Genomic DNA, 24,042 nt, shown 5'->3' on the forward strand with positions numbered 1-24,042 from the left:
ATATATATATATATATATATATATATATATATAACAAACTACTACTTGCTACTTGTACTACTATTCCTACTTTGCAATTTTTCACTTATCTCGGGGCTTCAGTGTACGGATTCCCCGCAATAAATGAAGGACTACTGTATTTAAATATTAAAATAAATTACTACTTACTACAACAATAAATACAAAAATAAATTACTACTTACTACTACAGTAAATACTAAAATAAACTACTACTTACTATTTGTACTACCATTCCTACTTTGTGGTTTTTCACTTATCGCAGGGTTTCAGGGTACGAATCCCCCCATGATAAATGAAGGACTACTGTATATAAATACTAAAATAAACTACTACCTACTACTACAGTAAATATTAAAATAAACTACTACTTACTACAAAGTACTACTACTACTACTGCTACTTGTGTACATAATTTCGTTCCATCATGTACCACATTAAATGGTACTGACATTAAAGTTTCTTGAACTTGAACTTGTATCCCTACTTCGTGGTTTTTCACTTATCGCGGTGGGGGCATGGTCCCAAACCCCCGTGATAAATGAGGGACAACTATATACAACCTGTGGACACAAGACGAAGAAAAAATACATTTTTCATGTAAAAATTTAACTGTGAAGTTTGACCATATACATAAACTTTTTTTTGTTTGTTTTATGTTCATGAAACATCAGCAGTGACTGTTACTTTTTGGCTGTTTGTTTACTATAAGGATGCCTGAAAAGAGCAATCCTGCTTGCAACGTACAGTTTGCAAAGTGTTAACAAGAATACCACATACGACACATTATGACACTTGTTTAGCCTTTGACCTTGATTTGTGACCTTGTCCTTAGAGATGGAGTGATGTAAAGATATACCTCATGCTGTGCAGTTACGGTACAAATTCTTATCAAGTTTCATTAATTTATTTTAAGCGGATCAGAAGGCATGGGCGAAACAAGCAAAGACCATGTTTTACTGTTGACCTTGATTTGTGACCTTGATCTTGGAGCTGGGTTATGAAAAGTATTTGCGACACACTGTCTAGTGCTGATGCATATGTGTATCAAGTTTCATCAGAACTGGCTCTGTGATATCAATTTGTCATGAGACGCCATCCACGAGGTCAAGATGGATGATTACAAATCAGGTTCAAAACAAAGTTCATGCTCAATAATCCAGGTTAAAAAAAAAAAATCAAAGTCACGTCAGGTCCTCTGCATGGTTCCTTTTTGTCCCACTATGTGAGTGTGTTACTTACGTATGGGACTGATTTTGTTGTGGCTCCTCGGACTGATGAAGTCTTTTGGATGAAAGATGAAACGTCCAGAGGACCTGACTTAACTTTGTTGGATTATAAATGGGGCTAAAATTCAACAAATTCACTTTCAACCTTGAGAAACTTGTTTCTAACACTTTATTACAGCTCCACTGACAGGAATGCAGTTTTAATAAAACTCTATTTAAAAATACAGTCTTTGTAAAATAAATTGTAATCCATCAGTTTGGCTCAGCTGCAAAATGACTTCTAATTCACAGGTTTTTGTTTTCTCTGTTTTCAGTGCAAAGCTTAACAACTGACTGCAAAAGGTTTAAAAAGAGTTTCTCACATTTATCAGGAAATGTAACAGAACAGCTGGGAATGTGGCCTGTTGACTCAGTCACAAAGTTGAAGTTATTTTTTCCCCCTTATCTCGCTGGGCTGGTACTTTAAAACACACATGAACACCACAAAGAACTTTGATGAATTTTAGTGTCGATGAGTTTTAATAAACACCAAGATATTCATGCAGATTCTCACAGCTGAATTTCACACTTGAGACACTGTGAGAAAATCCCCGAGGAAGGAAGTGAGACACCTGGAATGGCAGAGAGAATCTAAGTGGCAATTAAAATCGTAGAAAACAACAGTGAGGAGTGACAGAGGAGAGAGAAATCAGAAACATGTGGTGTGGAAAGATAGTGAAAACGCATCTTCAACTAAAAGCACCTTTGTTTTCCGCTTTAAACACACAAAGGTGACAAAATGGTGACTCATAACGAGTCCGCACAAACTTTCTTGATTAATTTTCAAATTCTTCTGTGCCTGTTGTTTTTCAGCCCGCTCGCTCGTGCCAACATTTACTCGACCCCTAAAGTAGGGGCACATTTGCCTGTTCAACATTTGCCATCCACGATAACAGAACATGATCTCTGAGCGGAGGCAGAACAAGAGAGCCGAAGCAAAGGTCAGTTTGTCTGATCAGCATTCCAGATATGAACTCTGGACCATGTCCATGTGGTGTCAACACAAACAGATTTGTTTTCATTGTGTGCTCGGGTAGTCCAGCGCCGTATCGCCTTTCCTATTTTTGAACACTTATAGCTGCAATATGCGTTTATTTTATCAGCTCAGCTATTAGGGTGGTAAATAAGTTGTTGCATTAATAGAAACAGGATGTTAGGACAGTGTTCAGGTAGTTGCATTGATCTGGCTCTCTGCAAACTGTTCCTTCAGTTTGTACTCATTGTGTTCGTCTGATGGGGTCACCGGGTTATTCTGCTCACCAGAGCTGCTAAACCTCTTAAAGGACTCCATCAATCAGGCCTTTAGTTGAAACTCGTTACTCACTGAGGGTCATACAAAACAATGTCTGGCAGACAACAAAACCCGAAAAACGAGTGCTTGGCATCGAATTTAATGTCTCATCAAGCTTAAATCAGCAGTCGAGGACATTTGGCAAAAATATTACAAAGCTAAGCCCCTCAGTCAACGCTGGGAGAATCTGAGATGTCTGGAGGGAGCGATTACAAAGAGGATCTCACATGTCTGGGTGATTTATGTTGGGCTCACTGAATTGTCAACACAAAAACATACCCATCGCTGTGGAAAATTGCCTCTTTACCTCAAACTTGTTTTCGTTAATTACACAACAAAAAGATCAAACGTGAAGCAACTTATAAATTAAATAAATAATAGAATATCATCAACTGTGACACTGACAAAGATAGATAATCTCCTCAGAATTTAAACATATCTCTTTTGTCACAGTTTCCTGGGTCCTACTTTTCATTTGGAGCTACTCACAAGATTCAATTTTGAAGATTTTCCTATGTATTATTATTATTATTATTTTTAGATGCCTGTGAATTTACAGTTAAAGCTTCAAACCTCATAAAAGCACAAGCTGTGCACAAAAGTCAGACAGCAGGGAACAACACATCTTGATAAATCAAACAACAATGTGAGTTTTTCTTATTAGTTTATGGTCTTATTACCAAGGTTCAAGCCGTCTTATTCTAAATAATGCTAATTTGATGGAGCAGCTTTCCAGTTTATGCTGGTATGTTTATTATACTTTAGGGCCGAGCTTCCATGTTTCTGAAAAGCTGTACACTGTTTATGTGACATATGGGCAATGATCTGCAGTTATAAAGTTATTCACAATGCAAGGTGCTCCCATTGGAACAAACTGGGGTTCCCTGTCTTGTCCAAAGGCTTGTCAACATACAGTACAGAGAGGCTGTGGATCTCAAACTTTGTTGTTAACGGATAATTTTTTTTCACTGACCACTTATTAAGGCTGTAAAGCTGCACAAGACTGCATGCGTACATGGGTTGGAACTCAAAAATAAAAACACTGAGGAATATAAACTTTAAAAGGATTCATGTGGGACATGAGCCAAACAGACACCACTGACTACATTATATTAATCGTTGTATACAGCAGATGACTTTGTGGACTTGTAGAAGGCGTTCGACTGCGTCGCTTGGGGAACCCTGTGTGTGGGGGGGGGGGGGTTACTCTGAGAGTATGGGGTACCAGGCTCTTTGATACGGGCTGTTAGGTCCCTGTACGACCGGTGTCAGAGCTTGGTTCGCATTGCCGGCAGTAAGTCGGGCTTGTTCCTGGTGACAGTTGGACTCCGCCAAGGTTGCCCTTTGTCACAGATTCTCTTCATAACTTTTATGGACAGAATTTCTAGGTGCAGGCAAGGTGTTGAGGGGATCCGTTTTGGTGACCTTAGAATCGCATCTCTGCTTTTTGCAGATGATGTGGTCCTATTGGCTTCATCAGGTCGGGATCTACAGCTTTCACTGGAGCGGTTCGCAAGCGAGTGTGACACGGCCGGAATGAGGATAAGTTCCTCCAAATCCGAGGCCGTGGTCTTGAGCCGGAAAAGGGTAGAGTGCCCTCTCCAGGTCGGGGAGGAGGTCCTGCCCCAAGTGGAGGAGTTCAAGTATTTTGGGGTCTTGTTCACGAATGACGGAAAAATGGAGCGAGAGGTTGATTTGCAGAAATGTGCGGCTTCTGCAGTGAAGTGGGCGCTGTACCGGTCTGTCATGGTGAAGAGAGAGCTGAGTCAAAAGGCGAAGCTCTCAATTTACTGGTCGATCAACATTCCTACCCTCATCTACTGTATGGTCATGAACTTTGGGTTGTGACCGAAAGAACAAGATCTCAGATAAAAGCGGCCGAAATGAGTTTTTTCCACAGGGTGTCTGGTCTCTCCCTTAGAGATAGTGTGACAAGCTCTATCATTTGGGAGGGACTCATAGAAGAGCAGCTGCTTCTCCATGTTGAGAGGAGCCAGTTGAGGTGGCTTGGGCATCTGGTTAGGATGCCTCCTGGAGGCCTCCCTAGTGAGGTGTTCCAAACATGTCCTACCTGGAGGAGACCCAGAGGAAGACTCAGGACATGCTGGAGGGACTATGTTTCTCAGCTGGCCTGGGAACGCCTTGTGAATCCCCCAGAGGAGATGGCCCAAATGGCTGGGGAGAGGGAAGTCTGGGCCTCCCTACTTAAGCTGCTAGCCCCACGACTTGACCCCGAATAAGCGGAAGAAAATGGATGGATGAATGGATACAGTGCATGAAAAAATATTAGAAATTGTAATTTTCTTCTTAGAAAATCCAAGTAAAATAGAGTCTGGTAACACTCTAGACTCTATTTTCCTTCTTCACCTACTTATACAGTTCTGGAAAACGTTGTAACCAAAAGCCCATAGTTTCCACAACCCCACAAAAAAAACAGTTCTCATGTACATATGAATAATCATAATTTGGTCAAAATACCACAGTGGTACAATACAACAGTGCTCCTTGGAATCACAAATATACAGGTTTTCTCAGACCAAGTGGTTTTCTTGTTCATGGCTTATGCCTCTGTGGAGATTAAAATATTATGAGCACTATACAAACCTACTGTAAATGTGGACACAAAATGTCACCCAGTAACCTCTGGATGGAGATGTTATGATATGATAAGAGTAAACATCCTAGAGCTGCCACACACCAAACGCACTGAAGAACTCCTGAATGGCCATATGATTCTCAGGTTCTTGAATAGTTTCACCTCTATTCAGTCACAGACATCACAACAATTATATGTGATGGGGTCGTGTCCCCCTCACATTTAAAAAATGCTCACCCCCCCTCCACCACACACACACACACACATTCACCATGAAATAGTTCACCCAGCACTGTTTCTATTTTTTGTGAATGAATCCATTCCACTTGATTAATAGGAGAATACGCCACCCACTAAAAGTCCAGTCCAGGTTTTCCTGGTTACCTACAACAACTCACCAAACCGCATGCAGTGTTTCCCCTGGATCACTTGGATTGACAGGGTGCTTATCTCTGAGGGCTTTGTTGTGGATGGGGCAGGAGGGGGAGACATCTGTGTTGCAAGCTAGTTTAGCTCTATGCTAGTGCTGGCAGTTGACTGGGGTGGGGTGGGTTAGGATACGTGAGAGAAGCAGAGCACTACGTCTGAAGTATCTTAGCTAGGGCATCTGTGTTGCGCCCCGCTAGCTTAGCTACATTAGTGTCAACTTCTTGTTGTGCTCTCTACAATAGTTCTAGAATCAAGTGTTTACTTATGTAGGTCAATGTAGATGATTAACAACCCGTTAAAATACACCAGAATGCAGAAAATGGCATCTACTTTGTTCAAAATGTCATGGGGAAGGACCCCCAGACAGACACACACATACACACAATACAAATGCTTATGACCCCAATGCATTCAGTCAACGACAGTTTGGTACTGATCTGTCCAAGTTGTATCATGTTGGAAGTCGTTCACTGAGCTGCTCCAGGTTGGAAAAACGTGGCTCTGTGGAATAATTGCTAAAAAAACAAATCTAAATAAAAAGTTCCATGAGGTTTAAATTTCTGGTCAAGAACATATTTAGGTTTTATTAAAACAGAGCTTGAAACTTAAATTTGCCAATTAAACAAAATATTTCTTGTTTTGTTCTCAGTCTCGTAAAAATTTGGTCAAAGGTGGTGGAAGATTAATAATCTCTGTGATAGTAATTATAGAAGTGCTGTACATAGCAGAGCTAAAAAGCCAAAGGACTTATATTTTATTCAAGCTCTAAGTTCAGAGTTATAGCAAGTGCAGTCTAACATGACGTGGGTGGAAATAAAGATGGGGAGGTTGGGTAGTTTTTATTCGGTGCTTTAAATGTAAAATCACATTACGCTAGAAATTTTATTGACACACTCTAAAATAAATATTTTCTAACCCACAGGCAGCAAACAAAATGACAAGGCTTAAAAAATTGGTAGACACTTAAATAAATTCTCTCAGGCACAAAATAAGTTTTAGCTTTTTTTTAAAGTGTTGAGTGCAACTTTCTGATTTGAAGCTATTCGTGAGAACTCCCATTCACCTCTGCTGTCTTACCTTTTTAATGTTCTTTATAGATAAAAGCAACATTACGGAACATTTTAATAATTTAAAAGACCAGAACCTGAACTTTCCTTTTCTGTAGATGATTGTGTAAAAAATTGCAGATCTTGTACAACATTGTCACTGCATTCCTGCTTAAGCCGCCACCCAAGTATGATAGGTCTAAAAAAAATACAAGCAAGCCAACAATAATAAATAAATTCTCCCAAAAGCAAAACATTTCATCGGTGCAAGCTGATCTCCCGCCGTCCCTGACACACTGCTTTGGAGTTCAGCCAGTGTCAGCCATAAATAAGCCATGTCAGCAAAACTCCTACAAGATTCAATGCAGGAAACATTCTTTATGAGTTTTTGTGCTCTTAGTATTCTGAATGTGGAATGAAATAGGATCACGGATACAGCAAAGGTCAAAGTGCTAGGTTAGACCCAGAATATGCAGCCTGTTTGGACTTTTTTCTGCATGCTGTAGAGGTTTGTGAATGAATGCATTCATTTGTTTCCACGGTGGGTAATCTGACTGCAGCTTGACCTCAGCTGACATGGTTACGAGCTGCAGGCTTGTTCAGAATGAAAGCAAGAACCACAAGGTAATAAGCATCCATATGCAACTAATAACTAATAAGATCGGTCATTACTTGGTGGCTCCTTTCCCAAATCGAGATGATGTCGAACATAAAAATGAGCAGAAATCCAAAAGGGAAATGTGGCTTCTGTCCTGCAATCATATTTGTAGTTTTGGTTTATGCATAAGCTGCATCCTGTCAATTCATTATGCAGACCAGAAAGAAGCAGGGCGCAGACAAACAATCAGACACTCAAGTCCATGTAAGCACCAACACACACTCTTCAAAATGTGCAGACACACACACTCAATATGCAGACACGTGTAAGGAGAAGAGAGGAAGACTGTTAATTAACTAGAGCTCGTTAATTCTCTTTGAACCGACAGCGAGGAGGTTTACACACTAATTACCTTGATGACTGAGCCAACCTGTGCGTGCACGCACATATGCCCGTCTTCACACTACAAACACAAACGCTCTTGCAGGCTGACATAGCACGTCTTGCGAGCTCTTAGACTTTCACACTCATATGACAGTCATAAAACACAAACATAAAGGTGTGAAGTCTCACTCATATGCACAAACATGCGAGCACGCTCGTGTGTGTGCCACCGCAAACTCTCTTACCCTGAAATAAATTTTATGTTAAGAACTATTTTTCCCTTTTTTGTTTTTTGTTTTAAAGCAGCTAGATTCAGATGGTTAGGTTTATTCTTAGCTTGGCTCCATCCTTCGTCTTTTTGATTTACGCAGATTTAGAGAAAGCTGCTTCGCAATAACAATTTACACAATGTGGTTGCATTACTTGTACACACACACACAAAAAACACACAATCGTTCAGACACACACATCCACACCACGCCACAAAGACGAGTGAGACTCTCATGTCAGCACTGTATCAAAATATGACGAAGGGTTTTTTTGTCTTTCGTAAAACTCAATTAATATTCCATCAGGGATTAATTCATAGTTTATGCCATACCTTACCTAATTCTGTGTGTGTGTGTTTATGGGGTGCCGTTTGTAAAGTTAAACAGTCCAATATTTTGGTTAATTTAGCCTTTCGTAAGAAAAAAATTTGGGTTTATTTTTTTCAGTCATATTTTCACGTTATTCATTCATTTATAAAAGTCACAGTTCCAAACTAAATATTTAATTTCCAAGCTAAATATTTAGTTTATAAACTAAACACTTAACTTGCAAGTTAAATATTTAGTTGGTGAGCTAGATATTTAGGGGTAAATTAAATATTTAATTTCCAAACTAAATATTTAATTTTCTAACTAAATATTTAGCTTGGACCGAAATATTTATTTTCAAAACTAAACATTTAATTTCCAAAATAAATATTTAATTTGCTAACTAAATATGTAGCTTGAACCTAAATTTAACTTGCGAGTTAAATATTTAGCTCTGCGATAAATATTTAGTTAGCAAATTAAATTTTTACTTTAGGAATTAAATGTTTAGCTTAGAAATTAAATTTTTATTTTGGAAATTAAATATTTAGCTTGGAAAATAAATACTTAGTTTGGAAATTAAACATTTAGTTTACATCTAAATATTTAGTTCACCAACTAAATACTTAACTTTAAGTTAAACATTTTGTTTGTAAATTAAACATTTAGCTTGGACATAAATATTTAGTTTGTACACTAAATATTTAATGTGGATCAAAATATTTAGTTTGTAAACTAAATATTTAGCTTGTAAATTAAATATTTAGTTTGGAACTATGACATTTATAAATGTATGAATAACATGGTGAAAATATGGCTAAAAAAATAAACCCAATTTTTTTTTTTTTTTATGAAAGGTTAAATAAACCAAAATATCACTGTTAATTTTTGACTGTGTAACTTTACAAACGGCATCCCATATGTGTTTCTTAAGATAAATGTGGGCTAACATTTAGTAGCTATTTTGCACATTTAGTATATAAATATGCTTAGAAAGATGGGTTTCTAAACATCATTATGTTCTTTAATGATAAAAGTTGGTAAATTTTTAGGATATAGTTCTAAGGTTGTACTCTTGCAGAAGTATTTGTAGGGTTGGTGAGTTGCAGACTGAAACCCGATGTGTGGCAGCAGCAGGCAGAGGAAGCCAGAGGGACCGAGGCAGAACATGTAGAGTGGACGCTCAGTCGAAAGTAATGACTGAAAGTAGCCAAAATTGGATATTTGGCCAAAGAAGAGAGGTTTGTCAATGAGTGCAAGACTTTGAAATGAAGAGGAAGACATGGAGGGGTGAAAAAGTAAGATGGGGAAAGGGGGTTAAGGCTGGTGGAGGAGTTATGGGTCAATAAACCCTGCTGTGGGGGGAAGTGGAGAGCAACGCCTAACGAGGTCAAGGGCTTCTCATCGATCGCCACATCATAAAGCTGACTGAGAAGAAGAGGAAGAGGCTGTGAAAAGCAGAGTCAACTCTCCGATCGGCCGAAAGGAAAGAAACAGAGAAAATTATACAATGAAATGACGAGGATCGAGGAATGAGAGGGAGCAGCGATGACCAGAACAGTGGAAATTGAATTAGATGCCCTTGTGGCTGAACAGATGATTTCTGTCATAAAACATGGAGAGAGAACAACCACCGCTGTGCTGCTGTAAACTGGGAACATAATCCTCTTTGGATCAAGGCCCATCCTGTGGTGCCGACTGGCTCTCTGTATCCAGACAGCAGTTTGTGGTTCTTCTGTATTGTATTGCACTCAAGTCATGCAACTAACCCTGCAGTTTCCAGCTGAAGAAATGCCTTTCATGCCAAACAGCTTGTCTCTGTCTCACTTGGAGCACTTTTTGAGGAAAACCCGCATCTGTTGTCTCAACAAACTTTATTTAGCTTAATATCTGTAAAATATATGGAGGTATAGTTGTTTGTGTGTTTGGTAGGACAGATCAGCTATGGTAGACCCGGTTGAATTAGACCAACTCCTAAGGTAAACAGTTTAAACTTAGCACAAAATGTAAATACATTTGTGTTTGTTTATTTGGTATAGCTATGCTTCTTGCCATTATAGTCTATAGTATATCCTATAGTATCCTGATGCATGCTCAATAATCCAGGTAGAAACATCTAACAAGGTTAAGTCAGGTCATCTGGACAGATTCTTCTTTGTTGAAACATTTCAAGAAAGAAGAATCTGTCCAGATGACCTGACTTAACCTTGTTAGACATCCTATAGTGCTTTAGATGTAAAGAATAATTGTGTTTGAGTCATACAATATGAGTTGAATAAAGGGTCAATTTAGCAAATAAGAAAGTTTTATTTCTCTACTGTGGTCAAAACAGAGTTACTTTTTTCAGTTTAGAGAAAATCAGTAGCCAACTGTGACTAAGAGGTGAGACCTTCAGTTAAGAAGTAACAACCTTATTAAACTAGCTGACATTAAAGACATTATAGATTCACCGACTGCTTATATCCCTTCACTTTCCGTTTCACGCTTCAGAAACTCGCTGACAACGAGGTGCTTTCCCCCTTTCCATAAATCAAGTGCGACGTCTGATTTATGGTGTCGTTTCTTTTTACAGTCCCTAACAACTTGAACGTAAATGCCAGCTCAACACTAAACAGAACGACCAACAGACATCTCATCTGAACACATAACCTGAAAAAGTCCACCCATTTCTGTCCCGAGACTACCCAGAATGCCCTGCAGCTTAGCCAGTCTCTTACATTCAAGTACAACTTGTAATTTCAATAATACACACTGAAATTTCACAGTAACCCACAGGACTTACTGTTTCTCTACAGTTTCTTATAATGAAACCAAATTGCAACTGTAGTATTGAATACTATCAATGTAAAACTAAACAGGTTATTTAATGTTTTTTTTTTTAAACTGCTACAATGTCAATGTGGATTTTTGAATTTACAGGATGTAATTGAATGCATAACAAATCTTCATGTGGCTAAAAAAAAAAAAACCTTGCAGGGCCCCAGAGTCCTGTTCTTGGTCTCACCCACTCTACAGGAGCATTGTGATTGGTTAATTTTCCTGTCAGTTATTCAACAAAGTCATTTTTTGACTGAGCTGAGCCTTCTCCCACGACAGTGAAGTCCTAACCAATGAGAAAGATCCTTCAAACATGCACTTGCAAAGACGCAAATTTTAAAAAAAAAAAATGATTGGACAACTTCATGAATTAAATAGAACATGCTCAACTGCAAAGTTGTTTACAAAAATACAATAAATAGAAGAAAAAAGAGAAATACAACAAACGTTCTTATACATTATAAATGCCAATTAATAAATGTATCTATCTAAGGAAGGAAACCAGCAAAGTGCGTAAAAATAAAATCTATATTTTATCTAAAATAAAGATGTATATGTAACATTTCATGTGACTTCTTGGTCCTTCTCTGAAGGCGTAGAAAGCCTCAGGGTTCTGGACAAAACATTTTAGGTGTTTTGATTTTGTTACCACACAACAGTTTTGTAGAACAATTATGTTTTTATTAGGAGCGATCATTTTCTTTAAAATGTTTCACATTGCAGAAATGTTATACTAATTCCAGAAACAGTGACGTTTCTACAAAAGCCATCTTTTCTTTGGAAAGGTTGGAAAGCTGCGTTGAGATGCATTTCTCTCATCTCATCACGCGTCTTTATTCTTTTGTGATTAGAAGTTAGTTCTAAATATACATCATTATCATCATGAAAACATCCCTTTGTGATCACAGAAACACAGAGATGTCATTACTCTGTGATTCCAAGAAAATGGCTTTGACAGCCTTTTTAACCAGAGATGTGGTGAAATTATTAGTCCTGACATTTCTGACGTGGGAACTCTAATTTATTGTGATGTGATTACGCATTGATAAAATGTATTACAAGAAAATAAAAATGATTGGACTTTATACTCCCAAGTTACAATTTCTCTTCCCTTCACTGTTATTCCTGTGCTGCCTGTCACCTGAAATGGTGCAAAAGTGCTTTCTTATACCTAGCTTTTCCTTTTTTCTTCTCATATGCTGTCTGATTTCCCTTAAATCTAAACGTGGTTAGGAAGTGACAGAAGAAATTAGTGCACCATTAATTTCCTCCTTCTGCTTAATTAATTTCGCTGTGTTCCTCTCTCGACTTCTCTTGCGTGTTCAGCGAATGAGCTGTTCGAATGTCTTCTTTTTTTCTTCGATGCTTAGTTGGAAAAAAAAAGAAGAAGAATGGCTACAGTTTAGGCTTTCATATGAAACGTCCATCAGCTTCCCTGCAGATTATCCAGGAGTGACATTCCGAGCTGAAGTTTTTCCACCCTAATCTCCTTCTTCTCGGCGTCGCCTTCACTCTCGCTCTTTACGCCACATGTTTCAAAGTAGATCTAGATTTAAGGGTAGTAATTCTGTAAGCAGATAAGTGAGTCTGGGAGCAGATAGGACGGGTGTCATGTGGAAACAGGCTTCCCAGTGCAAAGCGATTCCTTCAGGCCACAGAAAGTCATTTAAATATCCCTGATTTTCTTTTCTCAGCGTGAACCAACAGTCTTATTTTCCATTTAAAGTCAAAGCTGATCTGCTAACAAGTCCAGAGTGATTTGTGTGAATATCGCAGTGGGTGAGATGTTTGTGGGAATGACAGGTTGTAAATTCTTATCAAACACACCTCCACTGCAAAACTGCCTCTTTTGTGTGAACTGTTGATAAAGTGTTGTGTTTAGTCTTTTGTTGTTTTTATTTGCAATAGTTATTAGACACCTTTAAAAGAAAAAAAAAAATCTGTACTGCTTTTAAATGATAAGGAAAGGTTCTTGGACTAGGGAAAAACTAGATTTGGTGTGAAATTTTGTTAGCATAACTGCAAAAATCCATTCCTGTGTTATAAAACACACTCCAAAAAATATTATTTGGAACATTAGAAAAAAGTGTTTTAACTTTGTGAGAAAACACAAGGAGAGGAGGTAACGGTCTTGCTTCCTTTAAACTGTAAACACTAAAGTGTAAAAAAACAGCAAATTCAGTTTAATGGGAGCCTGACAAGCTAACATTAGCTAGTTAATTAGCTTGGTTATTAACCTCTGTACTGAGCGTACAGCAGGCTGATGAATGTACCAGTACACATGTGAACTCTTGCAGCTGGTATGGATATCCATTTCAAGACAGTGACCCCCACACCACCACCACCAAAAAAAATAAAAAAAAAACGGTTGTTATTTATGGCAAAATTTGGAAAATTGTGTTTTTTGCCTACATAAATCAGAGAAACTTGCAACTTTTACAGTATTTAGCACTATTCGCACAGGATTAGTTTTACCTAGGGACCACTTGCTATTTGTAATAATTACAATAATTGTTAATAATCTGTGTTGTTAATCCCATGCAAATTGGCCATGTCAGTAATTTGGAAAGTAAAAATTCCGCCACAAATTACCTACTATATTTTGATGAACTCTGAGGTCCTGTGATAACACTAATCCAATGTGAATATGCATCTCTGTGATTTGGACAGAAATGGGCGGGATCTGATACGTAATGAGGCATTTTTTGTTTTTGTTTAAGCAAAATCATTTGGAAATATATAGAACAAGGCTATTTTAAATGAACGTGCTGCTCGCTTTGGCTTTTGTAGATGCTGATACTTTCATCACCGCAAATGACAGCAGGTGCGGAGATGCGTGCGTGATCAGCTGACCCATCCATCCATTATATTTACCGGCTTCTTCCTTTTCGGGTAGTGGGAGTCGCTGGTGCCCATGTCCAGCAATCACTGTACGAGAAGCAGGGGACACCCTGGACAGGTCGCAAGTCCATTTCAACCAGCGGGTCAGTGGCCGCGCAGCTGCTCATGCACGCGGCTGGTGACATGTTGTCCATCTGAGTTTAAAATGGATTTTTTTACCTCTTTAAACCACCTGGTCGGACCTGTCTCCTCCTCAACAAGTAAATTAACACAGTTTTATACTGTGCATTCTTATTTAGTTTTCTTTGTGCTGATTCGTAAAGCCACTACAAAACCTGAGACTGGTCCGGCCCGTACATTAAGCACATTGTATGGACCGGCACAGTCATGACAACGCAGCACGTTAACATCAAATCCACAAGATGTCCGTAAATTTCAGCTAAATCTCAGGCATTGGTTATCCGATGCGAATGCGCCACGTAAAAAGCAGACGTTGGGGAGTAATTTATTTATTACACGTGGTCCCTAGGTAAAACTAATCCCGTGCGAATAGGGCTTTAGACGAGAAACTTTCAGGATGATTCCCGTTTTTGGTTATCATCCCCAGCTGACTGACAGCTAAAAGGAAGATTTTGGGGATGAAGAGCTCTACGCTCCATAAAACCAGAGAAAACCCCCACACTACATCTGAAATGTTCATAAAAGCTGTTTAAACAGCAGGAATTGTATGATTATCATTTTTTCATGTTATTTATTTTATTACCAACCTTTATTTAACCAGGCAAATCCCATTGAGATTACAGATCTTTTTTGCAAGAGAGGCCTTAAGGCAACCTAACATGCATGTTTTTGAACCGTGGAAGGAAACCGGAGTACCCAGAGAAAACCCGTACAAACACAAGGAGGTCATGCAGACTCCACATAGAAAGACCACAGGTCCAAACCAGGGATTGAGCAGGACCTTCATGCTGTGAGGCAAAAGTGCTGCCAATATTTTAAACCGTGACATTTTAAACACCCGTCGTCGAATGCGACCATATTATGGTATAGTCTCCAACCATACATGCATCCAAATGTACGTCCATAAACATCTTGTCCCACCCATAACTTCTGATCCACTCAAGATAATCTAACAAAACTTAACATGCATATGCATCATCACTAGATGGAGCGTTGCATATACTTTTCATGTCCTCAGCTTCAAGGTCAGAGTCAAAAATCAAAGTCAAATTTATACAAGATTGTTGCTTGTTGAGGCAATAACTTCGGATCCTCTTAATAATTTTACAAAACTTGATACACATTTGTATCAACACTATACAGTGTATTGTGGAATATTTTTATTACACCAGCTCTAAGGTCAAGGTCACAAATCAAGGTCAAATATTCTACAAGGTCATTGTTTGTCTGGCCGCTGTATTAAAGTTTGTCTGCAGGCATATAGTGTGTTGTATGCAGTACTCTTGTTAAAATTAGGACTAAAACTAAAACTGGAAAAACTACAGAAAATATTTATTAAAAAATGTAAATAAAAAAAAATATATATACTGCAAATTAATGCAAGTGGTACTATAAAACATATTTGAGACATGTATTTTTAATATTCATATTTTTACCAAAATATCTAAAGCTCATAATAGATCTCTTTGTTTAACAAAATAAAATTTTAAACTTGTGCTTTTAAATAATGTAATAATTTCCTTTGTCTGATGAGTACATTTTACCTGAATATGATAAAAGTATTTGGACATCCATATGTTACATTGAGCTGTTTGGTTAAATTGGATAAAACTCTTTTATTTTCTAAATAGTGCAGATTTATAAACGCACGTGCGGTTTTTTTTTTATTTACCATTGGTAGTTGGTTTCCACTATCTGGCTGATGTATCATCAAAAAACCCTCATTTCAATGCAACACAAAGCAGGTGTTATTGAGAGAAGACTTTGTTCACCCAGATGCTACCATTGCGCACCAATCCAGATGTGAAGTAAATGCAGGCTGACGGTTTGTAAACACCATCCATGTCCAGCAGCGTTCCTCTAAACTGGGATTAAAAGACAACTGAAAACTTTGAAAGGCTCCTGTGATTGGTTGATGACTATTACCCTGCACTGAAACAGCTAAACCCATAATCAAGTCGAACACGATCAGATAATCTCAATATGTCTTTGCGGACCCTGCCCAACAGCCTAATCCCCAGATTTAGAACCTCGGATTAGGAATCCTAGATGATTAATCCCATATTGTGTTTGTGTGTTTCCTGCAGGGGACCCTTCGCCGGGTGACCTTCTCGGTTGTGAGCCAACCCCAGGACGGCGGTTGCTATGACAGCGGCCTGGAAGATTCAGAGACACCGAGCAGCAGGAGTTCATCTGGGCCACGACTTGGAGCGCTGCCACTTCCCGAAGAAGGTTACGAGCGAACCACGCCAGAGGGCAGCGTGGGCGAAGAGGAGCACGTAGAGAACGGTACGGAACGTAATCACGTATTCAACCAATGCACCTAATTAAACTTCACAAACCACGAAATACTTTCACTTAAGTAAAACTGCAAGTACTTCATACAGTGAAAGCCTTAAGAATGTTTTGATTATACACATCTGGCTGTGTTTCTCCATCACACACAGAGAAACATACCAATAAAAACTTTATTTGGAACCTTGACTTGCTGTCAAGGTCTCAAGAGTTTTTATTCTCCTGTCTTGATGGAAACGTATTTTACACTATAAAGCAGCTGTCCTGTGTATCTTTGCATGCACTGCTCCAAGTGTATTTGTGTGCAAGGCCTCCGTGTATTATGTGAGCAGATTTTTTTCAGAAAAGCTAATGTGTGATGTGAGAGAATCTTGTGCCCGAGTCTCAGCCGTGGCCCAAAGCCTCCCTGTCAATGACAAAAATTCTTTTTGTTCCTCTTTTCATCGCATGCGGTCGTACAAGCGTTGAACAGTGGCAGCTCACCAAGGTCACCATGTCCATGGCAACTGACTGCTTCTGGGGTGATCACTGTGCTCCCAGCAAAATGATGCTTTTTATCAGTGTGTGAAAGCACCGGAATTATTTGGAGTCTACTACGTTTTTGTCACTTTATGATTAAAAAAAAGGCTTTGAATTTTTTTTTTTTTTTTTTGGCTATAATTGAGATTCATAATAATGTGATTGTTAGGAGTGTTGAATTCAATTACACACAGACTGCAGGTTTACATATTCAACAAAAAAATCTCTCAGTGAGCATCATACATATTTTGTATTAGGTTTAAGTAAAGCTGATCTAGGACAAACAGTAAATAGGTTTATTGGTTTCAATCAAGAGCAGATGCAATTTTAAATGTCTAATTTTATTTTTGGAAGAGGGTGAGACAGGAGGTCCTCTATACTCCTGAAGGAAAAGAAGAATAAGAACAAGTTTAACAACTTAAGTGTAGGACTGGGTGATTAAACTTCAAAATTAAATTTAGCATGAGCGTGCTGACAATCATAATACAAGTCCAGTCAGTTTATCAGTAGAGTATAGGACCCATCCCTCAACACAAAGGCTACAGCAGCTGATTTCCGTCACGTTAGAATACATGCCCTCCAGATACAGCAAAATGTAGTCAGTGCAGTGTGTCCGACAAAACCCGTTCAAACAGAAATGAACTTTTCCTGTTGAAATGTGCTACTCGCCCCAGTGTAAGCAACTTATGTTGGTCTGAAAAGCTGAGACTTTTAAGGCTCCCACAGACTCGAGCATCCTGTCAGCCGCATGGAGACTGCGCACTATCCGCAGATGGTTGAGACTTCATACTTGAGCGTCCACCCTAACCGGCTGCAGACCAGCTCTGCAGGCAAGGGGTGTTTACCTTTGGGACAAATTGAGTTCGCCAATTGGTCATTTGCTGACACGCCTACTGGATTGACAGGCCACAATAAAAAATTAAAAAAAACAGAGCTGGCAGCCCCAGCCGCAGTGGTGTTCTGTGTTTATATGTCGTTAAAAAAACAAACAGGGAGCGTTGGTCCTGCAGCCCACACATCAGACCAGCCCACCAGGAAATCTCCAGACCCTCCCGCAGCCACGCTGGACCTGATTTTAATTCACTCGTGACAAATTCCTTCATTTCTCACAATTTCAGTCATGGCATCAATGGACAAGGAGGAAGAGATCACTTGTCTCTTGGCAAAATAACAAAAGAAAAGGCCATTAAATCAGATCAGGGATGAAGAAGGGGAATTTAATACATTGGTGTTGCATAAAAAAAACAGTCCGTCGCCGGGCAGTTTATTGTGCGACACCAAGTACGCATACACGGTCGTAAAAATTGATCTTTGCACGGACATGCCCTGCGGGCGTCCACGTTGAGTCTAATCCGGTACGCTAGGACCTTGGCGGACTGAGGTCCACCCAAGTATTCTGGAGCCTTTAGAAACTCTTTGCAAAGTGGATTTTTTAATTTAGTTTAGTTTAGTTTAGTTTTTCTTTTTATACTTGTGCCATACTTGCCAACCATCCCAAAATGGGGCAGGACAGTCTTGTATTTCAGCTTGTATTTTCTATTTGTATGTGTACTTGTTCTATTTTACCTACCTAGTAAAATTTTTATAAAAAGATTATGCAGCTATTCTATTGCTTTGTATGTTACAATTTATCCTTCTTTTTTTCAAGGTCAAGGTCAAGGTGTCTTTATTGTCATTCACACCACATGTGGTACATGTGGTGGAATGAAACTATGTACACAGGGTCCCAGTTACATCCAACAAAAATACAAATTGTAAAGAGAAACAATAATAAGAGTTAAGATATGAACTAAGAAATACACTAGACTAAGAATACACTAAGCACTAATAGTACAAAACAATGCGCCAAACAACAGCAGCATGAACATGAGTCTGTGTGAGCAGATGAGGACGAATGAACACATCAACATGAAATAAATCAGCCTCTTTTTTTATTTTTTTTTACTTTTTCTGACTGATGTGATTAGTGTTCAATTTTATGGCCCTACAGTATGAATAAGTCTACATCCAGGCTAGGCTAATCAGAGTCAGTTTCTTTATTGTCATTCGCACCACATGTGGTACATGTGGTGAAACGAGATTGTGCAGTCAGGGTCCCAGTTACATCCAACAATAAAATGTAAAAGAAAAACAGTAATAACATCTAAGATATGAACCAAGAAAAACATCAATCAAAATTAGAGCATTAAGGCCAGCCATAATGCTCTGCTTGTGAAAGTAAATCTGTTGGGGATCACTTTGACACTCAGACAATAATTCTAAGTGTCACAATGTCCGACAGGACAAGGGAAAAAAAAAAGAAGAAAAACAACTAAAAATACGCTAAATTAAAGTAAAAAAACAATAAACACAATACGCTGAACAGCAGCACGAACATGAGTCTGTGTGAGCAGACAACACAGCAACATGAAACAGATCAGCAACAGGATTTGATTATCCTGGTTAGAGATTCATGAGTGAATATCATTTGAACTAATGGCTAGCTAAACAAGGGTCTATTATTTAAATTATCAGGCTTCTGAAACAACTCTTTCTCAAAAAAGAGCCAACCTGTGAGAAAGAACGCAACATAAGCTAATTTAAACGTCTACAATTTTACAGTGTATGACGCCATTTGTTTGGCCTTTTTGTTGCTTTCTCAGCCGAACAACGCACGCGTTATACAATGCATGTGCACGGGGCATAGTCCGCTAAATTATTGTAGTGTTCTTTCACTCAAATACATTGTTTTTGAAAAATATTTTATTTATAAACTTGAAAAAAACAATCAAAAACAGACTCTTGTTCAGCTTTAGCCTAGCCAGATTAAAAATTAATTTATTCCCTTTTCTCTTTTTGTGCTGTGTAACTATCGATAGCTATTAGACAAAACATCACTACAAAAATCAACAAACTATCCCTTCAAGTCATGCTCAGAGTGGTCTTTCTTCATTTTTCAATGTCTTTATTTCAACATTATTTCCACCAACATGGTGGATATTTGTGTTTTGGTAGTTTTTCTGTTTTACTGAACAAAAAAATTGTCAAAAGATAAAAAGAATTACGTTTTAAAAATAACTGAAGTAATGTAACCAGGCCTCAGTGACAAGATAATAAATCAGCCACCAAATGTATAAGCATCCAAGCTGAACTAATTATTAAAATGTTTGCTACCTGACCACATTGCTCCAACACAGTGGCATTTTTGACACTTGAACAAGTTTTTTTTCCAGCAAAAAAGCACATATTGTAAAAAAAAAAAAAAAGAGAGAGACTTAAATAGCAATTTAATACAGTATATAGGCCCATTGGCTGCAGGCAGAAATAAGGAGGAGATGGTGGTTGAACTACATAATGATGAATATATGGGTGTGTTCTAAATATAGGTAGAGACAATTTTAAGCAAGTAAAAGTTGCAGCGATCGTCAGTTTACTGTTTTCAGTGAGTGCAGCAGACAAGAACATGGAGGTCTTCTGGTGTTTATATAATAATGCGCCACAGAAATTCCCCTTTAAATACATATAAATAAAACTGAAGCAACCACCATGCACACACACGTGCACTTTGCCAAACTGATCAAACCTTAGCTCTAAAGCACCCTTCCATAAACATCCAGTTGGCTCTGATTGGTCAGGAGGTTTAGTAAAAATTAGCAGCATTCCACCAGTAGCTCGTTTTGATGAAGAAGTGCCAAACCAGCCACTAGGTCTGGGTTGTGAAAATGCTTTAACGTACAGTAGCAGCCAGACAACAACAACAAAATGCCTTGGCTGCTTGCAAATAGTTCCACACAGCTCAGACACAACTGTTTTCTGTGGGATAACAACTCTTTGATGTGTACACCAACTGCATCTTGAAGGACCCCACTCACCCAGCACACTAACTTTTTGCCCCGCTCCCCTCAGGTTGAGGAGCATTAAGTGTAGAACCAGTAGACTGAGGAACAGCTTCTGCCCTGAAGCTGTTAGGCTCATGAATCTCTAACCAGAATAATCACTGTGGGGAAAAAAAATCACTGTAATGCCACTTGATTGTTGATATGTGCTGCTGACTATCCATGCTGCTGATCTCATGCTGCTGATTAATTCCATGCTGTGTTCATCCGTACTCATCTTCTCACACAGACTCATGTTGCTGCTGCTGTTGTTCGGCGTATTGTTTTTGTACTACTAGTGTTTAGTGTATTCTTAGTTTAACATATTTCTTAGTTCAAATCTTAGATCTTACTACTGATTTTCTTTTACAATTTATACTTTTGTTGAATATAACTGGGACCATGTGTACACAATTTCGTCCCACCACATGTACCACATGTGGTGAGAATGACAATAAATAAACCTTGACCTTGTACTATGTGCTTTGTAACTTTGCAGACGATTTACTTGCACTAAAGGCTATTCAAACGTGAGGGGAAAACGCAAAAAAAATAAAAATAAATTACTTTAAGAGTGAAGCTTCACTTTGCAGGAAAAGGCATATGTAATGTACTTGCGATTTTGTTTATTTTTTGTCTCAATGTGACACCCTTTCCATCTAGAACTGACTGGTTTAAATAAAGGCAGCCTTCACCTCTGCAGGAAATCTGCATTCAGTCACCGACGTCCTTGCTAACCCTATCAGTGAGCACCCGTGGGATGTAGCAAATCTTTAAAACATGTGATCTTCACCTCACACGTGAAGGAATATGGATTCAAATTGGTGATAATTACATTCCCTGTGGCACTCGTGGATGTTTGGGTTGACCTCACCTTTCACCTTTCATGTAATGCTGAGCACAGCTCGGTGTTGCACTTCACTGTTCTTTGGAAGTCAGCAGTTTTCATTTTGCTTAATTTTCTTTTTCTTACATTTTCCCTTCAGGCCCACATCTTTTTTTTCAGTCTATTCTACTCTTTTGTTGTTGTTGTTGTTTTTGTTTCTGCACCATGAAATGTTCCCCTCAGTAACCCTCATGGGGCTTTTTTTATTTTATTACAGCCGAGGCAGTTTAACTCTAGTTGTGATTTATTTGACATTTCACATGTGGGTTCCTTCTTCTCCAGAGAAACAAAATGCAAACAATAATATGATCTTTTTCTCCTTTTTACCCCATTTGTCCTGTATCCAGATGCCAGACAGCTGCCAGATGTGGCTCTGACAGGAAAGTGCACCCGGGAGTGTGATGAGTTCGGCCATTCGGACACGTGCTGGATGCCTGTCCGTGCCTCACCACGGCAGCGGCAGCGCCATGGCAGCGACCCTCCCCGACTCTCGACCTTTGCCCCGGGAGATGACAACAACAATCTCCGCGGTAACGACCGTGAAAGCGACAGTGAGAGTGCCGGCAGTGCGGGGAGCTCCGAACCAGGAGTGGTGGTGAGCGCAGAAGGTCAGAGGTTGCCTTTAGTCAACGGTGACCCTCTCAGCACCCTGGGTCGAGGAGACCGCAACAGGAACATGGGTGATCACAACCGCAACCTTCTAAACCGTAAAATGACTTCCGCCTCCTACGACACATTTAGCGGCGCGAGCCTCGGGCGGCGCCAGCCGGAGGAGGCAGGAGGAGAAGGCCAGAACCCACCTGAGGTCATACCGTTGGCACGAACGGGAGGGGACTACAAGACAACGTCCTGTCTCACACTGTCACGCCGTGAGGTCTACCTGTGACGGCCTCTCGGTGGAGCAATCCACCACCGCCATCATGTTGATCATCTCCTCTGTTTGTTGGAAAAAGCTACTTTACCAGCAAGTCATGAGTGTGGTGGAGCCTTTAGCCCGTGACGATGTGTAATTGTCAAAAGAAATGCTTTCACAAAGCTTTCATCAAACTTTAAGACTAATACTTATAGGTACTTAAACTTAAGAAGTCACCATTCAGCTTGTTGGAGCACTTTGACTGAAAGTACTTTCTGAAAACTGTTTTGTAACCACGACTGAAAGCTACCTTCAAGCAGAGACAGTGTGTCCACATGGAGGAGAACAATCTTTTCTTCGTTTTTATTCAGATCTAATGCATGCCTGAACCTTTGACCATAGAGCTATTTATGAAGAAGACTGTGTGCGTTCTGAGGCTCTGGGTACATCTAAAAAATAAAAATAAAAAAAAGAAATGAAGCCGGTACAGGATTTCTCTGAAGCATCTGCAAAGAAAAGACTGCTGAGATTTCATCCTGTCGAAAAAAAACGACAAAAAAAAGAAAAACAAAAGTGGCGCGGCAAGTCAGTTTGGATCTAATTCAAACTTTCTAATCGACTGTCTCATAACAAAGGTGAGGAATATTAACCACCTCAGTGAGAAACCTTTATAATTAACAAAGTGTTAAGCATATAAATCTAAATTGGACAAAACAGTGTTAATAGGATATTTATGATACAAGGTTGTCATCGAGGGTCGCCTGTGCCAGAGGATTCAACCTTATGTGAAAATGTTTGTTTCTAATTTTCCCTTTACATCCAGTTTGTATGTACATATCACGTGTGTCTTTGCATTGTTCTGCTGCTTTCTGCCGTTTCAGAGTTCATTACACATCTGTTACATCCTCATCTGCTAGGAACAAGCTGTCAATCACATACGAGCATGCAAAAAACTTATCGTGTGCACACACCAACAGTCAGCTTGTGACATGAATCGGTGGATGGGTGATAAAAAGATCATTAGAACCTGCTGTTACTTTCACATGGGGAAGATCATGAACTCATATAAACACGTTAACAATTAATCTAAAACAAAAGCACCTGTACGGGTGCTCGGTTCATCAGCGTGTGCTTTTTTTCCTCCCCGTCAATGTGTTGCCTCATTGAAGTAGCTGTAGCATTTTGCCTGCTCTACCCTCAGCCAGTATTTTAAACGTGAACCATATTTAAATGATAACCCATCCTCTCCGACTGATTGACTGATCGATGCGTGAGACGACATTAAAGAGTCTCATGCTCTGTAAGAATTAATAGAAACTGTTGGAGAAATAAATATCCTGCATACTGTAAGTATTAAAAAAAAAACATCTTTTAAATTTCTGTAAGAAAAAAAAGGAAAGCAAAAAAAGTGCATGATAGAATGATAGTGTAAACTTCTTTTTCTTTTCTTTTAGATTTCAAGCTTTTTCCCCCCCAAAAGCACGACTATTTGGACACATTTGTGCTAACGGTGAGACAGCGGTGGCAGACGGGGATTTAGCCGCAGTGGGTGAATGCTTGTCTTTCTCTCAGTTTTTTCCAGCTCTAAA

The 24,042-nt window shown here is 39.1% G+C and overlaps 1 protein-coding gene across 1 annotated transcript in view; it reads left to right on the plus strand.

Moving 5' to 3' along the window:
* pcdh7a (protocadherin 7a) overlaps positions 1-23,807 on the plus strand; it is a 70,255-nt gene extending 46,448 nt beyond the window's left edge. The window contains exons 5-6 of the mRNA XM_037698281.1: positions 16,134-16,335; positions 21,948-23,807. Coding sequence (XP_037554209.1) covers positions 16,134-16,335; positions 21,948-22,486 — 741 coding nt within the window. The 3' untranslated portion in view covers positions 22,487-23,807. The remainder of the gene's footprint in view (positions 1-16,133; positions 16,336-21,947) is intronic.
* The last annotated feature ends 235 nt before the right edge of the window (positions 23,808-24,042 follow it).

The sequence above is a fragment of the Nematolebias whitei genome, chromosome 3 (genome assembly GCF_014905685.2).
Source record: "Nematolebias whitei isolate Nwh7 chromosome 3, NemWhi1, whole genome shotgun sequence".
NCBI lineage: Eukaryota > Metazoa > Chordata > Actinopteri > Cyprinodontiformes > Rivulidae > Nematolebias > Nematolebias whitei.